Genomic DNA, 15,839 nt, shown 5'->3' with positions numbered 1-15,839 from the left:
CCAATTCAAATGTATCTAGCGTCAACTTTCAGTCTTTGGAACTTGTTATGCCTTTGTCTGCTAGATTAAAGAACCCACTGCTATCAGGAATCTTCTCCCCTGTAGGTACTTAAAGATGATCAAGTCATCTCACACTTCTTTGATAAGCTAAACAGGATGAGTTTCTTAAATCTCACATTGCAAGGCAAGTTTTCCAGACCTCCGATTATTCTTGTAGCTCTTGTTTGAGTCTATTCCAATTTTTCAGCCTCTTTTTGAAGTGTGGACACCAGAAGTGGACACTGTATTCCGGTAATCAGCTGGCCAGATTACGTGATACATCTTTTTATTAGAGGATAAAAGAGTTTATGTTTTTCACTGCCAACAAACAGACCCTTCATTTTAAGTTGCGGTTTACATTCTCCAGATTTACTTAGATCTCCCTTTGTATATCAAGTAACACACTTGGATTTTATACTCTTTGCCTCCCTTTATTATGTTACTGTAGCTATTTAAAACAAACTAGTCTCCATAAAGTAGAGGCAAAGCAGATCAGAAGATTACATTTAGTTAGGAACTAATATCCCAATTATCATATTACAGAGGACACAAAAAATAGAAAAATGTAACTTAAAACAACCTGGGGGGGGATATCAATATTTAAATAAAAAAATAGGAACAATAAAATACCTTCAGGCTGAGCTATAACTGTTAATTATTTCCTGATCTATAACTTTATACCCAGTCTTGGACTGGAGATCCAAAGATCTCACTGTGGTATAGTCAAACATGTTAGGTGACCTATTTTTCCCTCTCTGGGAGCCACAATGGTACCCTTTTCGGCTAAGTGCTCAGCCCTTCAGTTCACTCACCAGACAAGTGACTGGACTTTGCTTCTGCTCAACTGTCTTTTTATTTTTCCCATATGATCTTCTAGGACCCGCAGCCTAACTCCTCCCTGGCAATGGAACGCAGCCCTCACAAAGCTCCATGGCTACTTCCCATTCTCCTTCACGTTCCTCTTCACTCATTATTTCAGAGATTTGGGCTTCAAGAAACACTTTCTCTCTCGTGACTCAATTTTTCATGCTTGATCCTGCTGTTACATCAAAATCCCGTGTTTCATGTCTCTCTCTCTCTAGCCACTAAAAGTCACACACTGGGACTTCATTGAAGGCTCAAATGGCTGGGGTGAAGTAAGCCATAATTAGATAACATAGGGTCTGGGTCTGATCCAATATCTAATCATGACAATGGGAGGCTTTCTACTGACTTCAGTGGGCTTTGAATCAGGATCATATTATTGAGAGTTACGAAGAGGCCTGATGGCTCAGGTAATGGGATAAAGTGTTTTTCACCCATGGATCTCCTAGCAGGTACTGACCAAAAGTTGTTGCATTCCAAAGGCTGTTGGCAACCTGGCATTGTCTCCATTCATTTCCTAGTGAAGCGGAGTCTAGATCACAAAAGGCAACATTGCAAATGGTAACCTCAACTCACCAAGAGTTCAGGGACTAAACTAGCAGGGAGAGTCTCATGCCCTAGAGATGGCACTTGCCAAGCCTGGGGAGAAGTTAACCCTGCTGTCTCTGTATCATGCCCTAAAGCTCAACCCAGAGGAGTCAAGGGTACCAGCAGTAAATTTTTGAGATATTTGTTTTGGTAGCTTCTTGATTTCGGAACGGGAGGTTAGACACGGGATTGCAGTTCGCAAAGCTATCAGCGATGAGTGATGGTTTCTTTCCCATACGGTAGCATTAATAACCTGTGCTAGTTTTAGATCTTTGTCCCAGGTCATGTGCCCATACCAGGGTTTTGGAAAGTTGAGAGGTAAGGGGGGGGGGGTTACTGATCAAGCAAATATGATGAAAAGATTCTAGGGCTTATTGGTTTCCACTGAGCACACCAGGCTATTCCACTCTTTTGGCTCTGCCCTCCATCTTTATTTCCTGCTCCATGGGGACCTGGAGGATGTGGGACTTTCACCTCAGTCAGGCACAGAGGGTCTGTGGTTGATTCCTGGGCTCACATCTGACATCAGTCACTTTGCAAAGGGCACTCGGCAGGAACCAGTGCTCTGTCACTGTGACTGGCTGTGTCAGAAAAACAGCAGGAGCCGAAACGGATTCCAGAGGGCTCCAGGCAGCCCTACATCAAAATGTAATGTCTTTGCTTCGATACATAATCAGCCACTCCAGCCACTTCTTCTGACAGGGCTGGCATGAATGGGGACACCACACCTTAAAGGGAATGAGTAACTTCATCCTGAGGTAAGAGCAAGGCAGTGCCATAAGTGGCAAATGAAAGGAGCTGGCTGCTTAAGTATTGTACAACAACCTCCTTGCCCAGCATCTTCATATAGATACCCTGAAGTTAGTGTCTTGGAATCCCAGGTTGGGTACCTGAAACATGCTTTCAACTTGCCATCAGCCTGGAACCATTTCTGAGAGTTGAACAGCTAGCCAAAAATTATACTAGGAGGCTGTCTCCTCTTTCCTATCCCAGAGAAATAAAAGGGCCCCTTTTCAGTCCTCTCCATAGGATAGGCTCTGTCAGGAGACATAGCTGCAAAGGTCAAGATTTAAAGTTTCCGGGTTCCTGACGTTCAAACAAATCTGAGCGCAGGCTCTTGCTCCTCTTTTAAAAGTTTCTTGATGCACAAAACTCTGGGACGCAAGTAGCTGAACTAGGACTTGGAAGTCCATCTGTCCAAGAGAGAGCAAATCACTTCATGGCAATACAGAAGTTTCCCTTTTTCTGTCTCGTTTAGACTGTCACCTTATACAGGGGAGGGACTACCTCATTATTTATATCTCGTGTTGCCAAGCCCAGATTTGGTGTTCTACAGATAATAAACAGTAACAAAATTAGTACTAAATGAAGGAGACGTCCCTTTCAAAATAAATCTATGCCTAAGGCACAAAAACTCCATCCCAAAGGAGGAAATGGTCTCCCACCTAAAGATCACATCAAGGACCTGTATTTAGATTTTAGAATCAGAATCTACGCAGGCATAGGAGAGTTAGTGACTTGTGCATCTCAAATCCAAATCAGAGCCTATCACTAGGGTCAGAAAAATCAAAGAGCATTGTTCATGCTATGAGGAGAGATTCCCCCACAGACAGAAAGATACCCTCAAAAAGTCACAGATCTTTTGAGCTACATTCATAAAGATCCTTGCAAGATCCCATTCCAAAAATCCTCCCATAGAGATTACATTAGAAAAATAAGGAACATTTTAGCTCCTCCTCTTCCCCTCAAAAAAATATCGAGTATGAAAGCTTCTTTGAGATAAGGCAAATCTAGAAAATTCGGGAATTTGATTGCTTCATAAGATTTCCTAATAGCCACAATTACAGCAAGAGTAGAGGAAGATCTGGAGACTATAAGTAACAAGCCTTGAGCTAAAGTCTGCACCATGCATCACAATGTTTTTATATATAAAGCCAAATGAATAGCTGTCAAGTTAAATATACAGACCGTATATTATTGTTGCATCCTATTAAATATACTCTTCACTATTATGGCTAACTTGGGGAGTGTTTCAAATGTGTTTCTTCACATTAACCTGTGCTTAGCACTGTCCGAAGTTAATCATAGCTAGGACTGAAAAAGCTCATGCATTCTAAGGCTAGCTGGTATGTGACAGTGTTTACCTGCTGCAATACTCTTTAAATAGCACTGAAATAACAGAGAAGAGTATATGAAAACAATTACATTTGCTCTCCTATCCATACACTTCCTGATGATTACAGGGCGATTAAACACAAGGGGCCATCACTACATGGGGAAATTACACTTCACTGAACGATTTGCTCAGCCGTGACAATGTTTATAATCCGCACTATCATAGCCACGATGACAGTGGGCATTTCTGTGGGAAATGGACACGCTTCAACAAGCAGACCTCAGTCCATGGCCGGGCTGGAAGAGGCCGCTAAATGCAGCCTATTTGGAAAGATGGTCTTGACGCTGGGATCCTGAACTGGCAACCCATGAAAACTGGGTTCAAGTTCCCAGCTCTGCCTCATATTCACTGCATGACCTTGGGTGAGTCACTCACTCTTTCAATATCATGCACAGCCTTACATTCAGCTACAGTAGCAGCTGTTCTGTCCTCAGCAACATCCTGTCTCAGGACATGTTGCACAGTACGTCAGTAGAATCAATTTGCAAGATGGTCATATTCTGCATCCGACAGCCAAACGCCAAGAGACATTTACGAGCTATTAGTTTTCTTTAATGCACTTCCCTTCTGGTGCCTCAGGTCCTGCCACCATTCTCTAAAATTGCTGTTCAGCAAAAGCAAAATTCACTCCATGTGAAGTGGATGAGCAATGTCTCTCTCTCAGACCACACCACAATGTTTTTGGTATCCCTTGTTTGAACAGCTGTTTCACATACCCTGTAGCTGGGCAAAGGCAAAAAATATTTGTGGGCACTCAGAGACCAGAGTATCCAAACCAAATTTACATGGTACATGTTTGCTTATGGCACAAACCATGCCATACGGAACTACAGGCCTTTGGTAGCGGCTCCATCTCAAAGAGCGCAGAGCCAACGGCTTCTTTCAGAAGGAAAAATGTTTGTGGTAGAGAGAAACCCATGAGGGAAACTTCTGTCTCTTTGGAAGTTCTTACACAGAGTTTGCAGACAGATATGGATGGGGTCCCATCCAACCCCCCTGCATGATGTTCTTTTCTCACTTGTCCCATGGAAGAACAGTACCTTTTTGCGCTTGCTTATGCTAATTTTCAAGACTCTGCCATTTTCTTGTAGGCTAAATGGGCTGCCTGCCTGCAGCCAAACACCATGGTATTTTCACTGGGGAGATGCCAGCAAGGAATACAGATTATAAATTGTTTTTCCAAATATTTCTCCAACAGCTTTTAAAAAAGTTTTCTTAATTTAGAAGGCTAATAAAATCCAGGCAGCACCAAAGCATCTGCCAAGCTAGTTCCTCTTTTTTGCTGCACTGAAGGAAAAATCTCACAATCCAACTTACTCGTGTCCTTGAAGAAGGAGAAACACTCCCCCACTGCCCCTTCCACAACAACTCCTGAATGTGCTTCAGGTTTTCCAAAGTCAGGTGTGGGGCCTGTGCATTGGCTTTGGGTCTATTTGTTTAGTCTCCTACTCCTGCTCCATTCTTTCCACCATAAGCCCATTCTATCCTGACATTGCATTTTGCTGATCAAAACCGCAAGGCTTTGTTTTATGAGCTGCTATGCTAAGAAAACTGTGTTCTTTGCACCTAATTCATTAGAACTAGTTTGTGAAAGCAGAGTGTGGGGGTTAGCTAAGCCCCAGTCAGCCCACTGCTTGGCTCTACTCAGGTGGAACAAACACCACTGCCCCCTGTTGATGATTTCTACTTCCATTCCCTCTCCTACTTTCCCCAGTATTTAGGCATCGGATAAATAAGCACAGCTCCCCCTACTGTGAATCTAGTGCGGATGAAAGGGGAGCAAGTGACAGTCCTGGAGTCTGAACCCCTCTAGCCACAGAACAGGAACAGGTGGGCAGCATAGTGGAAGCTCTCCAAATTAGAAGAGGGCAAAAAAAAAAATTTTTTTTGACTTTTTGGTTCACCAGCAATTAAAAAAAAAAAACCCTCCATAAAAATGAATTTTGTGTTGAACAAAATGATTTATTTCAATTTCAAGCATTTGTTTTAGACTGAAAAAGTTAAAGGAAATTTAGAAATGAAAAGTCATTTGAAATCAAAATGTTTCATTTAAAAGAGTTAAAATGGAAACCTTTAAATTTAAAAAAAAACAAAAAAACCCAACAACCTTCCCCCAACCCCCTGCCCAACTGACACAACCAGGTGAAATTAACACTACTTTGCTAAATATTTCTGTGTTGCTGAATTTGCATTTTTTGTGGAAAAAAGTTTCAATCAAAAAATTTCACCTTGCACTACTCCAATGACCACATCCCCTATACTGAGGTAGGGGTGTGTGTTTGTGTGCATGTGCACGTCCATGCCCATGTGGGGAATAGGGCCAGGGAATTGCTTAGAGGGGCAGTTCATTCTCAATGACCCATTCACATCTTGACCTCTCTGCTGAGATGATCAAAAGAGTGGCAATTAGGATGGTCAGTTTTGCAATGTCAATATTTGCCAACTGGGAATGGCTATGAAGACCCTGAGACCCTTTTCACATAAGCCACTGAACAGCTTCCAGACACTATCAGCAGAGCTTGCTCCATATCAGCAACCTGGAGGTGAAATCCCTACTACTTTGAAACTTTCACCAAAGTCACTAGTGTATCAAATAGTAAGGAAGAAGCAATCAGGAGTCCCATGTTGGGAGGTAGTTCTTAAGCATCTCCAGGCTGGGAGAGGCCTCATTCATGCTCCCTGAAAGCCATTTATTTCAATCTTCCCACCCACTACAATAGATTGATGCTTCTTTGCAGCAGGGTAAAACAAAAAACAGAATTGTATTGGGGGGGCGGGGAGCTTCCACACACACTCACACAAAGCGGTGGAATTTGCCACCACTAGAAGCATGGACACAATTAACAGTGCTAGCATGATTAGGGCACTAATGTGGGGAAGCAAACACCAATGGTGAGACATGGCAGTGAGGAATCTCACACTCCAGCACTTGATGGCATTCTCAGACCCATGCACATTCCTGGTGACATTTGTGCTGCTGATGGCACAAATATGGAAGCAAACAAAGCAGATCCATGTTAATTTCAAGCTCCATTCAAAATACAGGGAGAAAAACTCCTCCTCCTACAAATGCATAGGCCGGGGATGCATTTAGAGGAAGCATGTTCCAATGGGTAGGGTGCTCGTCTTGGGAGACCCAGGTTCAGTTCCCTGCTCTGACACAGACTTCTGGTGTGACCTGGGGCAAGCCACTTACCCTCTCCGTGCCTCAGTTTCCCAATGGGGAAATGGGGATAATAGCACTGTCCTGCCTCACAGCATGCTGGGCGGATAAATACATTAAAATTGGTGAAGTGCTCAGATTCTATAGTGTTGGGGGCTGTATAAGGACCTAAGACAGACCAAGTTTAGAATGACTTGGCTAGCATGTCCTGACCTAAGCCTGGCCGCTTTTCCTGGTCAATACACAGAGTCAGAGGGTAGAAAGACAGTCTAGCCCCAGGGCCTAGAAAAGCAGCATGGGAGTCAGAACTCCATGTCAGAAGCAGGGATTAGAACACTGATCTCACTGGTATCACTTAATCTCGGTGCCTCAATTTACCCATTTGTAAAACACAAACAACAACTTGCTTCCCCCACTCTGAGTGTTGAGGCTTAATTAAAATATTTGAAAGCACTCTGAAATTTTATAGTGAAAGATGCTTGAGAAGGGTACTTACGGTTATTTATTGACAATATTGGTTTAATTCACTGGAAACGAAAACGTGCTTACCTTCCGACCAGATGGTCCAGGAAGCCCACTCAAACCAGGTAAACCCATATCTCCCTGCAAAACACAAGCATGCCTCATTAGTTTTCAGCTGCTTTTATTCCCACTTGCCACATGGTCTTACTGAAATTATTTGTCATAGAATAGATTTCACAATACGGGGGCTGAATTGCTGGTATCTGTGACTCGTACTCTTAACTCCTCAGAAATCCACTAAAAAAGAACATATAGAAGTAAGAAAAGTGCCATTAAAAGATAATTGTAAATTCACACTCTCTCTATTAATTGCCTCACCTAAACAGTAAACTAGTGAATTAGCTGCAGCTATTGTGGGGACTCCAGTTTTTCACCAACAGAATGTGAGCCCTCTTTTCAATTATCACCTTCAGCTGCACACTGCAATTGCATTGTGGCAGGATTTTAAACAGCAGAATCCTGTCTTTTAAACGCAACATGAACAACAGGCATCGGCTGCTTCCATTTGTCAAATCCAGAAGCCAGGTTCGTAAACTACCTTACTACTACTACTAAAGTGGCTCAGCCCATTGCTCCAACTCAGTCTCCGATAGCTCTGAGAATAAAATTATTTTCCTTGTATACACAATGTTGAATGATCTTTTCCTGGCTGCTTAGAAGGAGAGATTTGCTGGTTGCCTGTACTCCTGGGAAAGGACTGAATTCAACCCCGACTGGTGTATTAGAAACATCTTAAGAATGGACCGGGCCCTTTGGTGCAAGTTATTTACATACCACATCCGGTTCCTTACTTACAGTACAGTTTGGCTTTCTCTGACTAGACTCAACGAACTCTTAGGACTTCAGCATCGACTGTGACTGATTATTTCAGTCTTTATTTAACACGAGTTTGGAGTAAATAGCTGAAGAATTAGGCATTACTCCAAACTCTTGCTGAAAGCTCTGAATTTCTATAAATACTATCAGGAACAAGGCCTTGTTAACATGGGCTAAGTGTACTCTGGGCTTTACTCATGCTTACACTAGCCATACTTGGTGAGAAAACTGTAACACATCTTTCTGGCAGATGCTTTCCACATCTTACCCATTCTGAAGCAGCTCAAAACATTTCAAGGGCACCTCATGCTGGTGAGTTGAAAGAATAATTTCAATGATCTCTAACTTCATCATCTTTATGGGTTTTGGGTGTCTTAATTTATGGCCCAAAGGCACCCGGCTTCAAATTAAATAGTCCCTTCATGGCCGATGCTTTCCATTAACTGTACATGAATAGAAAAAGTTTCATGATGTGGGGGGGAGGGAGAGGGAGTTTAATTGTATTGGACACGAGTTATGAAGGAGGAAGTGTGCTGGCACTAATAAAAGAACAAATCAATACACACATTAGGGAACTCAGATTGTTCCTCTGTTAGGGGTTCACATAAATATTGAAATTATTACCAGACATCAGTAAAAACCAATTCACTGTGAAACAGCAAAACTCAGATCTTAATTTATTGAAAAGGATTAGCAATAGAACCCCTTGACCTTTAACAAAGGCTAAACCCCAAAATTCTTGCATGGTTTGCACTGATTTGATTAGACATCAGTGTGTGTGTGTGTGTGGGGGGGAAATCTAGTCTCACACACCAGGATGAGCATATATGCAACCTACTTTGAGTATGATGATCAAGATAAATCTCTCCCCCTCACCCCAGACAGCTAGGCGGATCTTGCAATTAAGCCACTGGATCAAAAGATCCAAGTTAATTCCCAGCTCTGCTGCAGAATCCCTCTGTGATCTTGAGCAAATCACAGACCCCAGCATGGGCTGGGAATATGGGCACATTCTCAGGGTTCCAGGGATGCTTATACAGCCTGTGCTGAAACCAGCACGGCTGTGTCTTCCCTACTACTTTTAGCCATGCTAGCCAGATTAAAGCTAATATGGGTATGCCTACACAAGTGCAATCACACCTCTGGCTGAAGTGCAGACAATCTCTTAATTCTTTAGTCCCCTCCATCTGTAAAGTGAGAACCTCTGGGGCTTTTTCTGCTTAGATTGTAAACTCTTTGGAACAGGGACTGTCTCTTCCTAGGTATATAGACAGCTGCTAGAACAACGGGGCCCCAATCTCTGTCTAATAAATAATAAAAATGATGCTTACCTTCTCTCCATTACGAGCTTTTCCAGGTGACAGCCCAGGATCACCTTTTTGGCCCTGAAACAAAGAATTAATCTCATGACCATATTTGAAGAGAACCCAAATTTTATACATTTGGTCTTGTTTGAACGGAGCCTTAGACTTCTAAAACGATTTTATTGTGCCTCCTCTCATCCCCTCCTCCCACACCTGTGAAAGTTTTCTTATCTGGTTCCACTTTACTGGAGCACGGGCTAGGGTTGTTTTTTTAACTTGTTCGTTGCTGCTACAGCACTAAAGGTTTTTAACTATTTTTGGTTGCATTAAAATAACCAGAGAAATATTTGGAAGAAAGCAATGCCATGACTTCCCATATTTGCTGCACAGTTGTGATTTCCCACCCTCCCCACCCCAAGTTTTCCCCTATAAATTACCATCACAAAACAACACTCCACCCCCATTGCTACTGCTAAGTAGTATGGGTCAGCAACTTACTGTAGATGCTGTTTCCGGATTTAACTGTAGGGGACAGATGAAACCAGAGGGAAAAGTATACTAATTAGGAGCTAGCAGCGGCAAGACCCAAGAGCAGTAGTAGGGTTTCTAAGCTGGCAGATGAAAGAGGCACATTATATCTTAAGTGGTAGTATTCTTAATTTTCCCTTCCCACAGCTGAGACTCAAGTTGCAGGTTTCTTGCTCCTGCAGAGAAATCAGGATTTAGGATCAGGGTTTTCAGAGGAGCCAAAGGGAGTTGGGTGCCCTGGTCCCAACTAGAATTTCAGTAGAATTTGGACACTTAATTCCAATAGGTTCCTTTGGAAAACCCAGCCCAAATTCTTAGTAGGTGGGGCCTGGCCAAATGGGACACAGGACACAGAGAATTAGTTGGGAGCATGTGAGGGCAGAAGGTTGGAACATACTAGATTCTTCTGGCATGTCACAGGTAGGCTTCAGCACATGCAGAACCTTAGATCTGTCTAGTATCTCTACTACAATCTGGTACCTAACACTCAGAAGTCTCAGTGCTATGCCTCTATAGTTTCTTCCCTTTTGTGATCTTAAGTAAGTCACAACCTCTGTATGAACATCTGTAAAATGGGCATCAGTTACCGACTTGCATGGGACAGTTGTGAGGGTCAATTAATATTTGTCATGTGCTTTGAGGTCCTTTCATGAAAGTTGCGAAGAAGTATTTTTAACCAGTGTTTCTCAGCATAACGGTCCGGTTACAGCTAGATAAGCAGCTATTCTTCCATCCTCACTGTGATGTGCTTATGTTGACACTTCCTTCCAAACTTCCACACAGCGTAAATCTCCCTTTCCCTCTGTCTTCCACAAGCCGACAGGTTTGGTCAGAGAGATTTCTTGGATGTAGACTGTAGAGAGCACTGCTGATTTGATGCAGATGTATCTGTTCAAATTCTGAATGAAGACTTCTGGGTTTGCCAAACAGTAAATTAAGTCATGCAGATAATCTCACTTTGCATGCAGCTGTTATCATCCCCGTAGTTCCCTTCTGTGGCATCCTCCTTTGCAGGCCTCTGAGCTGCTTATGGGACCTGCTATTGTTGGGAGCAGGTCGCTGTAAGTGTCCTCATGGACTGTGGAGCATTTTTTATTCTGCAAAAGCAGCATTTTTTCCTGCAGGCAGATGTCTGTACTTTATGTTCCCTTCCCAGTCACATCTACTTAGCTTGATCACTTAGAGTAGTGTAAACTAAGTACACTGGACCCCCGCTTCAACCCAGGGTTTTGGATCCATGTGCGGTCCCGCGTGAATGCGGGGAACGCGTTACCATGGATCCCAATGTAATTAATTAAATTCAGGATCTATGCGCGGTCCTGTGCTATAAGCGAAATCACGCTATACAGACGCGCGTTCAAGCGAGGGTCTGCTGTACTAATTGAACTTCTATAGCACCTTTCACTAGAGGATCTCAAAGCACTGTACCAAGACACTGCCTCAGACCATGCTTGTGAGGTCAGCACTATTGGATCCATTATATAGGTGGGTAAATTGAGCCACAGAGAGCTTGACTTACCCGCAAATCACACTGCAAGACAGTGGTAGAGCCAGGAATAGAACCCAGGAATCCTGATGCTCAGTTCCCTGCTCTAACTAACAGGCCATATTGTTTTCCCTTTTAACATGAAAAAAAGGTTTTTCCCAATCTGTAAAAAGTCAGGAGCTGTGAAATTAAAAATACTCCATCCCAGAAATCCAACTACTAGCAGTGTTTTAAACATCAAAGTTTCTAGAGCCAAACCACACTCCCAAAGGAAATTTATCCTCTCTGTATCATTATAGAATGGAAGATTTATTCAGAAGAGCCACTAACATTTCAGTCCAAAAGGCCTCCAGATGAGAGAGACAATCCCCATTCCAGCAACAGCTTTTACACAGCTTTACAAAACATGCTTGGGCTGATGGAGAAACCCTTCCCTCAACACCGAATGCTATCGGCAGATCTACATCAAGTCATTAGCAAGTCAACAAGCATGGTCTTTAGTATAACAGAAGTCCATGTCAAATTGAGAGATTATCATCATCTTCCCTAACTAGACATGAAGTCACCTGCTGTTGCCAAAGACAACAAAAGAAATGCAAAGTGGCAAGAGGTTCATTTAAACAGTTATAGTATTACAGATATTTGAGAAAAAATGACAGTTTAAATTCTCTGGGGGTACAAATGGGTGAACTCCAGAGAAGCGGTGCCCATTTACAACAGCAGGGAATTTGGCTCAAAAATATATATAGTACTATTTAAAAGAACTTTTTAAATACATATGCCTATTAAGATTCGCCATAATGGACAGGAACAAGGTGGAATTCTTAACATGGGGTACATTTAAAAAAATTCACTTGTTTGACAATGTAACAGGACAGCTCTAAAATGCAGTATAAACCTACAAGTGATTTTATACTATGGTATAAACACACAGACACACCCACCCCTTGGTCAAATAAAATTTATCACGAAATCCCTAATGTGCAATTGACCGCCTGGCCTTATCAGTGCCCTGTTAATTCAGCTGATAATAAGTATGCTCCTGGTTCTCTTCCTCAGTGACAGAGATTTGTTCTAGTCATATTTTCCAAGCTGTATCTGTCTGGGAAAGTTTGGTCTCCATTGTTGGATTGCTTGTTTTTTCCAAGCTATTATTATTATAAAGTGCTATCTAGGGAAGACCTCCGCTAGCTGCCTGAGTGCCTCAACAGGAAAAACTGAGGCCAGCACTACTTAGCCTGCCTGTCAGGGGATGGATTTTCAGAGATACTGAGCACCTGCAGTGCCCACTAAGTTCAGTTGTAGCTGTAGACACTCAGCACTTCTAGATAAAAAGTCAGGTCCCAAATGTGGAAGCCCACCTGTCAAGATTAATGCAATGTGGATTCATTAGGAAAATGAGAGATGGTGCAAAGTCTATTCTGCTCTCCTTCTTCCCGAGTCTGAGAAGTTGGGCTTTAAATACCAGCCAAATGAAGTGGGGCACGAAGGAAAGAGAAAACCACAGCACTCCGTACATGCCTGCCAAGAGGTGGCACCTGAAGAGATAGAGCTACCCAGTCTGTATAGTGTTTTGCAAAAACTTGCAAAAGTCACTGCTCGGGGGTGCTGGAACAATTTGTACATGCTGAGAGCCACTGAACCAAACTGTAAACCCTTTATATGATGGAAACCACTTCAAGCCAGGGGGAGCGACAGCACCCTCAGTTCCAGGAGAACTATGTCGCTGCTCAGCTGATTCTCTGGCCAGATGTAGATTCATTCTCAGCCCAAGACTTAGCTATGGTTTTCACATTATTAAGGGACACTGAGCTCTCCCTCTGCCTTGGAAACCATCGTGATGAACCACCTACCACAGCTGATGGTTGTCAGCCTAGAGGCTCTCTCTTTTCCTTTACTGGGACCTTTTCAAGCCACTGACAAGAAGTTAGACAGATATGATTAACCAGGCTGCTCAGAAACTCTACATTGTGCACTAGCTGGAGGCCCATGTGCCTATCAGAGTCATACGCATGAAACATTTATCACCTCTGCTGCATAGACAGTATTGGACTCCGAACTTACTTCTGGATGCAATTCATGATGTTAACTTTGAACTACAGTTTGGGTCCTGGCTTCCTTTGAAGCCACCTCTTTTACCTAGTGCACCTACAAGCAAGGAGGGCAGCTGGGACTCTTCAGCTATCAGCGAATGGTGATCAAGAGAACTCATCAAGGGACTCTTCAGCTATCAGGTCCAAAGATTTGAATTTGACAGAGCTGAATGTAGGGTGTTCTCAGTGCACGTGGAGCTCGGTTCCAGGACTGCTTCCCCACAGTCATCCAATAAACCCCAAGATGTGCTGATCATCAAAGCATACTGTGAAGTGTAGCTTGCCTTGGGGATGAGGAGTTTTTCTTATGGGTTGGGTGGGGAAGGGAGCATTGTTTTCTCCAAGTTGTCAACTGTGTCCCACTACTCTGTATAACTTGACTGCACCTTAGTAGGGAAAAGCACTATAACTAGAATGCATCTATGATATGCATTGGTCCATTTGTCTTCCCATCAAACATTTAATGCCTCAAGTCCACCTGTTCAGAATGGTGTAGAGGAAAGAGAAGAAATATATATATATATTATATATTTATATATATAAAAAATATATATATATATTTATATATATAAAAAATCAAATGGCAGGGTCAAGACAGCGGGAGAGAAGAAAGCTGGGACTATAGAATTGTTAGTACCCCATGATGATTTTTTGCTATGTACAAGGCAAAGGGAACTGGCTTCCCCCACAAAAAAACTTGAATTTGCAGATCCCATGTTCAGTTTGCAGGGCTGTCAGCTAGGATAAAAAGATGTTGAGTTTTACAAAGTGAAATCAAGAAGTGAGATCCGGAAGCCATTGACAGGGAATAAATACAGAATACCAAGATGTAGACATTTTATAACCTCACTTTTCAGACCATATAACTACACTTTTAAATACAGAACAGCTGCTATGCACCAGCACATCTCTGGTGCCTGCTTTTTAATTATGCAGAGGCAGAAATGCCAGGTTGCTAGACTCTTTCCCCCAGAACATCAATAGCAATTGTAACATCTCTTCCTACTGATGTGCTAATGAAAAGAATCTACTCTTATATGAACCTTCTCTTCACTTTGATGTGAAATCCTAAGCATTTTCATTTTGTTAGTGCTTATTAGAGATTTTCACTGATTCCCTCCTCCTGCATTCCTTTCTCCGGTCCTATATAGGACACTAATTTCTGGTCTCACTTGGGCCACCAGTAGCTCTAAAGCTAGTTCTGATTAGGTCAGGCCTCAAATAGAATCCATTCTAGAACCTTTACATTGTCTAGAGAACGTGTTTATATAATGGATCGAGCTGGATATTAGAATGGAAGTTTCTGAAAGAGGGAATGTTGGCCAACACACCGGAATTAGTCCGTCTTTTCATCTACATCTTTAACAATGTATTCTAGCCAGCCAGACGAGGCCTTGCTTCTGACTGGCCAAATCTTTGATACCCCAAGTGCTGTACTGTCAGCGGTGCTATTACTGAACTGCAGTGGCAGCAGTGGAACTTTTGTATGGGAGGCGGGGAAAGAAAAAGGAGAGGGGCAGAAGTAAAGGCTTTTGGGGGCAATCAGTAGAGGAAGGAGCATAGAATTTGGCGGGGCTGGGATGGGGAGGGAAGCAGAGGACATCCAAAAGGAAGCAACTAGGGAAACTTGGAATACACAGAAGAGGTGATGTACTGTGGGACTTTAGGGGCCAGGTAGGATATTATGTCCCAGGTTACTAGGATCTCCTTTAACCAAAGCACTAAGTTTTGACACTTTCCGCTGTGTTGGAGGTAACTGCACAGTCAGTGACAGGATAGTGACTCACTCCCCCAGAGTTTTGTCCTTGCGGGTATTGTGCTCAGGGTCAAACCTGGGATGGATTCTTTGGGGACAACCTCTTTGCTGACTGTTCCCAAAATCTTGGCCAGGACTCTGAAGTGGATCTTTGCATGGTATTAAAGGGGACATCAGGCAAAGAACGGACAGTCCGGGTGGAATTTTGGAGGGGAAGAGGAGCGATGGAAGGGATTTCAGGGAAGGGAGGAGACAGACAAAGGAAGATTTCGCCAGTTCTGCTGTCTGGGCGGTCTGGACTGGGGTAGCACAGTCACACAGCTGACTAAGGGTGCTGAAGAGTCCAGAGGAGAAGCCCAAAGCAGCTGAACAACAGCCGGGGTGCTTACAGGATGGACGTCTGATCTTGTGGAGGGTGAAGACGTCCGTGGTGCTGTTGGGAGCCTCTGGTGAATTTTGAGGGTGGGGAAGGCAGGCCTTGCAATGCTGCAGGGAGTTTCACAG

At 43.1% G+C, this 15,839-nt stretch overlaps 1 protein-coding gene across 7 annotated transcripts in view; it reads right to left on the bottom strand.

The window, feature by feature from the left end:
* The window catches only part of LOC101953340 (collagen alpha-1(XXVII) chain), a 258,835-nt gene that overhangs the window by 161,800 nt on the left and 81,196 nt on the right, over nt 1–15,839 (bottom strand). For all 7 annotated transcript variants that reach the window (XM_065572707.1, XM_065572704.1, XM_065572703.1 and 4 more), the window contains 2 exons: nt 9,500–9,553; nt 7,380–7,433 (listed from right to left, as the gene is read on the bottom strand). In XM_065572707.1, coding sequence (XP_065428779.1) covers nt 7,380–7,433; nt 9,500–9,553 — 108 coding nt within the window. The remainder of the gene's footprint in view (nt 1–7,379; nt 7,434–9,499; nt 9,554–15,839) is intronic.

The sequence above is a fragment of the Chrysemys picta genome, chromosome 18 (genome assembly GCF_011386835.1).
Source record: "Chrysemys picta bellii isolate R12L10 chromosome 18, ASM1138683v2, whole genome shotgun sequence".
NCBI lineage: Eukaryota > Metazoa > Chordata > Testudines > Emydidae > Chrysemys > Chrysemys picta.
This window is presented reverse-complemented; position numbering and strand designations above follow the sequence as displayed.